We start from the raw sequence: 10,771 nt of genomic DNA, 5'->3' as shown, positions 1-10,771 counted from the left end.
GTATGTATGTATGTATGTAGTGTGTATGTAGTGTATGTATATATATATATATATATATATATATATATATATATATATATATATATATATATATATATATATATATATATATATATATATATATATATATATATATATATATATATATATATATATATATATATATATATATATATATATATATATATATATATATATATATATATATATATATATATATATATATATATATATATATATATATATATATATATATATATATATATATATATATATATATATATATATATATATATATATATATATATATATATATATATATATATATATCTATATATATATATATATATATATATATATATATATATATATATATATATATATATATATATATATATATATATATATATATATATATATATATATATATATATATATATATATATATATATATATATATATATATGTATAAGCTTCTCCGACTACCCATCCACACTAAGTGGTCCAAAAGTATGGAGGAACATGGTCACTTCTATAAGTGCTGCGAGAGCCTTGCCTCTTATATCGCATCTCATAAGAAAAGCTGAGGGCCTTTTTAAAGCAGCATAAATGCACAAAATTATGTTGAATATCTGGCATTAATTGAATTTTCTTTTTCTTTTTTTTTTCCAATTACAAAATTGGATCTATAGAATTTTCAACTCTCTTTTCCAACTCTGAAAATATTTTTGTTTTGTTAAAAAAGAGTATTTCATAACTGTGAATTAAAAAGTGTTCATTAGAAAGCTGGTAGATCACGATTAACTGAACTCTTCAAATCATACATCGTTTTTTCTTATTTTTCAACTAGGACTAGAACCAAATCTGAGAAAAAGTAAAATTTCGTAAAAAGTGAAATCCACAAACTTCTTAAGTTGTTGAAATTTCATAAATTTTGTTTTTTAAACTTTTCTGGCTTAAATTAGAATTACTAGAGAATAAAAGTTAAAGCAATTTTCTCCGCAGCTAAATCTGCTGATTTCTTAAGCCGTCTTAAACTGGATAATTGGTAGCCTATTACAAAAGTTCTATAACTTTTTTCTAAAACATGCGTCATTAACAAATTATGTATTCCTCTCTAGTACAATTTTCGAATGATTATGCCACAATTTCAAAATTACCTGCCAAAAAAAGTTTTTCTCACACATCTTTAAATAAGGTGAAACTCGAAAAACAAATCAGTTGTTTTAAGGAAGCCACAACGCTAACAAAGATGTCAATCGCAATTTCAAAGGATTTATTAAAAGCTTTTACATTTACTAAGACCTCACTCAAGGGGTCTAAGCATTTTCCTCTTGTGAAGGAGGCGTTCCGCTCTGGTGAGTTATCTGACAAAATTGCTTTGATAACAAAATAAACTGAATAAGAAATTAATAAGAAATAACACTGAATAAGAAATAAAAAATAAAACTGAACAAAAGAAACTGAATATGACATCCCCAAGTAATCTATATTACTTACCTTGTAACTATAAGTAACAATATTATTTACCTTTATTTATCAAAAATCCCAAAATCTTCACAAATTTTGCTACAAAATAGTTCTTGACCTAAAGAAAAAACACTTTTGTGATAGCCGTCATTTATGTAAAAAAATTTCTAGAAAGAAATCTATAAGTCCCACTTAAAAGAATATCCAACTTAAATTAAAAACTTTGAGGATACTTTTCACCCCCCTCTCTCTCTCTCTCTTTCTATTTCTCTCTCTCTCTCTCACTCTCTCTCTCTCTCTCTCTCTCTCTTTCTCCGAGATCGAGTTAACTCCATATCACGAGCCCCAGACCCTCTAAGAAATTTTAAAAGCTTGAACTCTTGCTTTCTCTCTCGTATATTTTGACAAAAATTGGAAAAGGAGAAATAAATATACAGCTGAGTTGCTGCTGCCTGAAAATAGAACATAACTGAATGTTCTTTATGGTTTAATTCTGGTTCGCCTTTTTTTAAACCAAAACTTTGAATTTGATAAATTTTCGAGTTTTGTTTGGGATTTTTTATGCAGGTTGTCAAACCACCACTAAACTTGTAAATCTTTAAGGTTCATTTTTACATTATATCCAAATTTGAACAGAACGCTCAGCAATAATAATCTTCTTCATTTTATTCAAAACAAAACTTAAATCTAAAAATAGTCATTTGTTTTTTATTATCTCTAATACACACATTTTTTACTGAAACGGCCAACATGAATGTTCTTTTCTGCTTTGTAAAACATGGAAATTTTCGAGGTGAAGATCCTTGTTTGACGCAAATGTCCAAGAGCTACTAATATCTTCTATAGTTTACTTTCATTGTTGCAGTAGTAGCTGTAACCCATTAAAAAGCGAACCGCAGCCCGTAGTAATTGAAAATTGAAAACAAAGCTTAAAAATTGTTTTTCACAATTAAGCGTAGTTTATAAATCGTGAATTTTACCTGACGTGGTTCAACAATAATTGTTAATCGGGGAAACAAATGTTGTAACTTCTGAAATTAGGCCTGAAACCCGTCAAGGGTAACGTCAAATTGAAATAAAGAGTATTTTATTTAAATCACTATGATCGGAAACCCTTGACCACAGGAATAGTCTCCCGCTTTTAAGATCAGGGAATGCTACCCGTTCATTTGAGCTTTAGAAGTATTATTGTGTCTCCTTTTTTTCATTCCAAGGGTGATTCCATCAAAACGGTATAGAAAAAATATCATGATAGAGCTTGTCAGGGCGAATATTTGAACTGCTAGTGTCCTTTTTAAGTAATAAAAGATGTAATAGTAAAATCTACCAAGTAAATCTGACAAGTAAAAATTCTGAAATAATCAGTCGATTTACCATAGCCCAAACCCCTTTATCAGAGGTTCTAAAGAGCCAATTGAAAGCATAATTGGCGGCAATTTCCCCTCTAGATACTCCCCCCGCTCTAGATGTTGTTAAACACCTTTTTTGATACTTTAATTGAAAATAAATATGAAACAACATGAAATTGTTCCATTCCCCTAGATTTTTAAAAACACATTTTGCAGAAACAGTGCTCTAGACTCTAGAACCGGTTGCTTAGTTGCAACTTGTTGTATCTAATCCCCAAATTTTATATATGAATTGGAACTGTCTGGATAGCAATGTCAGGACAAGCGTGTGTCGTGCATGCCTAGCTTGAATGTATCTTAAAACCGTTTTTTTACGGTTTTGTCAAATTTTTGTGTCAAATTCTACGAGTTTGTTTTTCTTATCTTCCAAGTCTAAAAATACCACAAATCACCATGAATAAATAAATGAAACCCAAAACGAACAGAAATTACAATAGATGACCTAGTCAAACCCAAAACGAACAGAAATTATAATAGATAACCTAGTCGTGGATAGTTCTTTTCACGTAAAATACCACGCCCCCTCCCCCGCTGGGAAAATTCCCCCCAGATAATTTCATTCGAGCTGAAAACTCCGCCCAGAACATTTTTTGCGAATGAACTCGGGTGAAAAATTCCTCTTAGCGTAGTTTACTTTCATTTGTAAAAGATTTTAATTTCTGATTGTTTTTAAAATTATACCGGTAATTCCCTCCTCCTTGGAAAAGTTTTTCAGCAAAAATCCAGCAAAGGAGTATTTTCCAGCAAAGATTTTTTTTTTGGGGGGGGGGTACAAAAGAAACTTTAAAAACGCCTCAAAATGTGAAATTTGATATCTACTGCTTTATGATTTATGGGAATATTTCTGGTCTGCGCTGTTATTATGAAAGTAAAGAGTCACATTAAATCCCAAAATTTTCAGAATTTATATCATATAGGAAGGGGACTGACCCTTCCTCATCCATACCTCCACCTCATGGTCGTGGAAACTACGGAGCGATCTCATTAGAAAAGAAATTGAGAGTTCTAGTCCTTTTTTAAGGTCCAGACCGATTGGAGACCAACCAGCCAAGAGGGGGTGGTATTTTCCGGGGGGATATTTTTCAAGACGGATTTTCCGTGGGGGGATTTTCGAGGGGGTATTTTCCGAAGGGTATGTTTCAGGGGGTAAACGCCGGCCACGTTTTTTTACAAATGAAGTATTAGCTCAGTCAGAAGACCGGAAGATTTCTCGTTTGATGTTAGTCGCACAAGAATCAACACCGCTCATTTCGGTTTTTTTCTCAAATAGGAAATGGTTGAATCAAAATCAGTCATATCTACTTCCTCCTCCAGCTTATAATGAACAACAAGTATGATAAATACGTATAAATTTATTTTAGGGAGCGGGGTGGTGGTATTTTGTCAAATAGGTTAGGAACTACTAATTGAACATGAAAAGTCATCACCATCGTCGAAAAACCTCACCTACTAACTAACTATGAAAGATTTCTGTACTAGGTAGCAATGATGCTTATACTAGAGGGAGAGGAAGAATTTATGTCGATTCACCAGCTATAAGATGAAACTTATACAAAAATTGCTAACTTAAGCAATACCTGGAAAAAACTTAATGTTTTTTGGCCAAAATAGCTTTCTAAAACGTCCCCTTCCCTACAAAATGGCCCAGGCTGATTAACCATTCCCTGAGAAGTGTATGTGGCTACCCCTTCCTTATGGCTTAGTAAGCAAAAATAAACTACTAATGCGTCTTGAAAAAGTAAGATAAGCTTCAAAAACCAGTAAATGCTAAGAAACCAAGCTTCTCTTGAAGAATGACCGTTAACGATGCTTGTAAAAAAAAGAAAAAAGAAAAAAAAGTTTAGTATTGGTGAAAGGATTGATTATTTAATGAAGTTCCAGATTTTTTCTTTCGCTTAAAGAATTTGCTCTTTTCTTTTCCATTCCCAAACTATATCTATTTTACTGGGCTCCATGATTATTTTTCTATTCACTAAGTGATGAAATTACCCAATAGCAAAGGGGCTCACTGGGAAGAAAGGGAGACTTCGGCCTTTCCATCTCCTGAATGGCCAAAAATATGAAGCGGGGTAGTTTTTGTAATATCTGGAATAAATTTAATGCTGTTGTGGCGAAACTAGTAAGCTTTTCTGACTTCACCCCGTCCTCCCTCTGAAAAAATTGCTGAGTCTGCTTCCCCTTTAAAGACTTCAGGAACATTCCTACCCTTTAGCCAAAATTATTTTTATCTTTACTGGCAGTGGTAAGCGGGTTGAAACATGGCACAATGCAAAAAAAGTATGCAAAGCTCTAAAATTTTCCCAATTTCGCAAGAGATCAATTCTGAGCATATAAACTACATTTCAATACAATGGAGATAATTAAAACACTGAATGAGAAAATTAGGAAAAGTAATAAAAATTAACATTATTTTTCTAGTTAGAAATTAGAACCCTATTATAGAACACTTTTCCGGTCAAAACCATATGCAATACAAATCTATAAAATTATCAAAAACAAATTGACTGTTTATTATTACTAACGTTCATAAGTTTATATAGAACTAACGCTTTACTGAAAACACAAAATAGCATTGTATATTTGTGCAATAGGAATATAAAGCTGCTCAGGTTGTTCATTAGAAAAGAAAAACAAAGTACTTCACGATATTTTTATAAGAATTGAGTTCCCCTTATTTGGCATGACCCTGTCAAATGAGCCCATTCTTGTGAAAGGTTTTCTTCGCGGTTTTGAAATAGCTCATTCATGATCAATTTTTTAGTGTGCATATCCGTCTGACTTGGTACGAAGACTGCTTTATCCAAATTTCACCGTCACAATGTTTTCGTTTGCAAAAAAGAAAAACAAACTATTTGCCCTGAACTTATCTCGTTCCGCTTATGTTTTCTTGCTTTCTTTTTTCTTATTGTTGTAAAAAATCTCTTCCAGGATTACTGATGGGGGCCGGAGATGTTGTTTGTCAAATCGGAATTGAAAAACGTGAATTTGAGGAATTTGACCTCCAAAGAAATTTGAGAATGACAGGATTTGGATTTTTCTTGGCAGTAAGTGATTTTGATTCTGTTTTTAGTATTTCTTATCTATCTATAAAAGATAGAAAAAAATATACAAACCGATCTACAAAGCTCGAGAAAATGGCTAAAATGATAACAAACGTAGTTAAGCAATATTCTTCTAAAAATAGAGATAGTTTATGGTATATATTGTTTAATTTGTTTTTGCTAAATAAGCCAATAGTTTGATTTGTTAAATTATATTTAATATAAGAACCTCATGATGAAACGAATTATATAAAAGTACTAAACTTTATTACCAACATAACTTCTAGCAGGCCTCTATAGACGAGCCCTTCCCTATACCTGGATTGTTCAGCTTTGCATTATTTTTCCAATGCCCGAGACTTTGACTTTGGAATGACCAAGAGGAATGGAAAAAGACCAAAAAAATTGTTAATATTAAAAATGCAGCAAAGTGTAGCTGCCTGTGCATTTGAACTTTTTGCTGGGTTTGTAGACCCTTTGAGGGATTGTAAAATAAATTGTCAAAATTTCACAATTGCAAATTTATTCCAACTTATCTTGGATAATGATTAATCTTGGACACATGAAGAGCTACATAGTATGTGGCGATAAAAAGAAAGTATAGGTAAAATCTTACAAGTTTCATTTAAACAATACTAAATTATCCGTCCTCTGGAAAAATAAACAGGCTTAAATAAAAGAATTCTCGATTCCATAGATTCTATTTGTAAAAATTTTAAGTTTCCACGTTTCAAGTTTACACATTAAAAAGAAGTTTTGTGCTGTTTTCATTTTTTTAGTTGGACTCTAGGGGTCCCCCCTATCCCTTTTCATCATATTTGGCTCCTGCTCTATAAGTGTCAATTGTGCTTCTTTAAAAAGTCTTCATAGCTCACTACAGTAAACAAGACAAAGGTAAACATAAGTATATATATATATATATATATATATATACATATATATATATATATATATATATATATATATATATATATATATATATATATATATATATATATATATATATATATATATATATATATATATATATATATATATATATATATATATATATATATATATATATATATATATATATATATATATATATATATATATATATATATATATATATTATATATTTATATATATATATATATACATATATATATATATATATATATATATATATATATATATATATATATATATATATATATACATAAATGTATATATATATGTATATATATATACATAAATAAATATATATATATATATATATATATATATATATATATATATATATATATATATATATATATATATATATATATATATATATATATATATAACTAAGCTTTGTTTTTCAGGGACCTGCTTTTTTCAAGTGGTACAGGTTTTTGGATGCAAAGATAACGGCTAAGGGATTTAAGGCTGCATTGAAGAAAACATTCTTTGATCAGACAATCTTTGCACCATCCCTGCTTTGTGGCTTCCTTACTTACAATGAGGTTATGTTGGGGCATCCAGCAGAAGCTGTTGTTCAAAGGTTTAAGGAAAGCTACTGGCAAACTCAGTTAATCAATTGGAGTGTACGTATTTTGCTAATTTTTTACCTTAGGAAAAATAGAACAAGCCAAAACTTCCACAAATTAACACAGCCATGATGGTATATTACCTTTTTTGAATTTAAAAAGCATAAAGTGCACTAACTTCACCAGTCATTCCCAGTTGAAAAGCCAAATAACAAATTTCTGTCACTCAACAAAATAAACCCTTCAACTTCAAATACAGAAGGTGTGTTCAAATCCTAAATTGTGCGCTGCCGGGGTAGGAAAATTTACCAGTAACTGAAGGGAAGAATCGTGGCACTTTTGTAACACAGACGTGCCAAAACACCAAAACACAATATAATATGTAGTTTGAATAGATGCATATATGCTAAAGAAAATAGTTTATTCACTTTTGTCACTGACATAAATTACAGCAGTTCGAAAGGATATGTTTTTCTTAATTTTGCATGTAGTTTGTTATGAATTCTCTGGTGGGTTGGGTTTTTTTCTTTTTCGTCTTGATGTTCTTGTAGATCTTTGGATTTTGGAGATGTAACGATTTAATAAACTTGTTCATTTCAAAAGACACATAAAATGTGCTTTTGGCTTTATTTTTTTTTGTGATATAATTCACTTCAAAGGAATCAAAAAATAAAGACAGCATTGTAACCGAGTATTTGTGAATTTTTCTCTGTGAAACGTGCTTGAGTTTATTTTCTTTTGTGTTCTTTGTACTCACTGACGTACAAATTCGCAATCCGGAAGTCATATAAGCTGCCCTAGAGATTTTGATGAGAATCGATTAAATTTGCCTCTATAACAATAAAATAGAATCCCACTTAGAAGAGCAACAAGCCTCTGGTGTTGATGTTGTTATTATTAGTGTTATTTTAATTCCTCAAAAATTAAATGTTTATGGGAGAAATCAGTTAATAATATTTCAAACCCTATTCACTCGAAAGGTCCAATACCTTTAAGGGGTGGTCAGATCTAGTATTTGTGAAGTGCTGTAAATTTGTTCATATGCGGGTCTAATTTCTTCAAAGAAATTGTGTGTGGATGTAAATGTGCTTCTTATCATGACATTATTTAATCGAATTTATGGCAAAAACTTTTTTAACATGAGGATTTCCACTTGTCAGCTATTTGAAGCACTAATTATATAGAAAACTAAAGGTAATATTTCAAAATCAATTGAACTAATCGATCCCATTTGTTTTATTTTCGGAAATCAATCTTGCGTAAAGCCGCATAACAAGTTTCGAGTAACTGCAGTCAGTTTCCATATGTGCCGTTTATTTTGTGTCCACCAAGCTATGTCGAGAAGCGATTAATTAAAGTGTATTTTTAAGTGGCTGCTTTTTACTTCCATCAATCCTTTCAATTAGTCCCTTTGAAGGGTCAAGACATTAATTAGTAGTCTATACCATTTCTTATCATCCCCATGGGTAACAATATAAGTCATTTTTGCTTACTGTCAAACAATGAGAAAACCTGCAGGAAGCGAAAGAAGACCTTTTTTCAAAATCGAAGCGATTATTTGGAGTGGCTCTTCTACCGAATTAATTTGTTTTGTAAATTGAAATTCGAAGACAAATAGTGAAACAAAACTATCCTCTGTTTTATTAGTTCTATTAAAACCTACGAATCATCTCATGTAATAAAATCCTTAATAATTATAAGGATTTTATTGTGATTGTATCTGAGTTTGAGCATTGTAGTAGTTTTCAAATTCATTAAAGGACAGATCCCTTATTATCAAACTGTTCTTTTCCAGGTTGTACCCGGACTTCAACTAGTAAACTTTTACTTCCTTCCCACAGCACATCGTGTTGTCATGGTTCAGCTTATTAATGTTTTCAGAAATACCATTTTGGCCCTCGCTATTGGAGACGCTAAATCTGGAGACGTAACAGCAGGACAAGAGGAAGAACTGGAAGAGTCTGGTGGAAAGGAAGTTGAAAAAAGTTTTTTCTCATTCTTACCCGATCGCTTGCACTGCCTTACTAGAAAAGCTAAATATTATCAAGATGTCTACCATATTTCGTTCAATCTGTTCTAAGATTGTTTTATACTAGTGGTCGATTTTGTGAATCGTTACCTCTCAGAACTTTATTCATTCCGTGATATGCTCTGTAAATATGGTTATTATAAGATGTTATAAAGTACCTCAAGTTCCTCGTACCATGAGGTACGAGGCACCATTAAAATTAGTGTACCTCGTTTTTAAGAAATGTGAATTTTATGTTAAAAGATTAATAGAATAAAATGTTCATAATACAATTTCCTAAGAGTAATTAACAGACGGTCCTATGAGGCTTGTGTTCTTGGGTAGTCGATGACTGGTGACCCAAATGAAGGTCTTCCTGGGTCGACTCGTTTTACATTGAGTTTTAGCCAAAGCTATATTTTTCTAGCTTAATGTGGTATTCTTTAACTTTTGTGCCGATGAATTTTGGACAGATTTAATTTGGCTTAGCAAAATTTCGTGTATTGAGTTTTCCGGAGGTTCGTTTTTTATATTAAGTTAATTGAAAAGATCTTTTTCGCAAAAACTATTTTCTCAAAGACAGTAAAGAGCAATATTAAAATGTAAAATGAGAAGAACAGGAATTCCTTTCAAATTCATAGAAAATAAATTAGTGAATCGTTTATTGATTCGCCAATCAAAATATTGCTTCCACGAACTAAAAAAAAGATTGTTCAAAGATTACCAAAACTTTCTTAAAAGTTTTGTATAGGTGTCAATTTCTATTCTTTTGAAGGAAATTTCAATAAAAAGAAAACGCATTGGCAAAATTAAAGTTTATTTTTACTTCAGTAAAACTGAGCTAAAAGTCACAATTTTATTTGTTCTAAGATTTTTTTTTATTTTTTTTATGCAACCTTTATTAGTCCATACTATCAGCACTCGATGCGTTATTATTCTTTAATCATTTAAGTACAGTCTCTATATCTTCCTCGCGAAATAAACTTTCCTTCACTTCCAAATTGTCATAAAGTCGAATTGTCATAAAGAATTGTCAATTCTTTTCTAAATTATTTAATGAATTTCTATATCATTCCAAAATGGCATATCCGCAAAGTCTCAGGATTAATTTGTGCAGGTCGAGTTGAAGCTTTCGGAGTTTTAGGAGGGGGGAGACGTGGGGAATTTATATTCTATTTTTAGAGGAGAGGAGGGTGTGGGCTACCAAATGTGTGTATCTGGTTCCCTTAAATGTGTTTGATTCTTTGGCTCCTGTGGAACTCTGAATCTATTCATCGTGAAGTAGTGAGATAAATCAAAGAGAGTATATTCACCAAGGCTATTGAAATA

General features: G+C 30.9%; 1 protein-coding gene across 1 annotated transcript; it reads left to right on the top strand.

Moving 5' to 3' along the window:
• The first annotated feature begins 1,230 nt into the window (after positions 1–1,230).
• Positions 1,231–9,735, top strand: LOC148949422 (mitochondrial inner membrane protein Mpv17-like). The gene is made up of 4 exons (XM_089092970.1): positions 1,231–1,358; positions 5,808–5,923; positions 7,270–7,491; positions 9,230–9,735. Exons 1-4 carry the CDS (start codon positions 1,253–1,255, stop codon positions 9,512–9,514), a joined length of 729 nt encoding a protein of 242 aa, XP_088949096.1. The 5' UTR covers positions 1,231–1,252; the 3' UTR covers positions 9,515–9,735.
• The last annotated feature ends 1,036 nt before the right edge of the window (positions 9,736–10,771 follow it).

This window comes from Artemia sp. Qi Xiang Cuo, chromosome 8 (assembly GCF_049724085.1).
Source record: "Artemia sp. Qi Xiang Cuo chromosome 8, ASM4972408v1, whole genome shotgun sequence".
NCBI lineage: Eukaryota > Metazoa > Arthropoda > Branchiopoda > Anostraca > Artemiidae > Artemia > Artemia sp. Qi Xiang Cuo.
Note: the sequence above shows the minus strand (reverse complement) of the source record. Positions and strands in the feature narration are given on the sequence as shown.

What these genes read in the sequence shown, in the direction of transcription:
- LOC148949422 (XM_089092970.1), top strand. Translation starts at nt 1,253, where the DNA reads ATGTCAATCGCAATTTCAAAGGATTTATTAAAAGCTTTTACATTTACT. An exon ending in GAAGGAGGCGTTCCGCTCTG is followed by an intron (nt 1,359 to 5,807) that starts GTGAGTTATCTG and finishes AATCTCTTCCAG; the next exon opens with GATTACTGATGGGGGCCGGA. An exon ending in GATTTGGATTTTTCTTGGCA is followed by an intron (nt 5,924 to 7,269) that starts GTAAGTGATTTT and finishes TTTGTTTTTCAG; the next exon opens with GGACCTGCTTTTTTCAAGTG.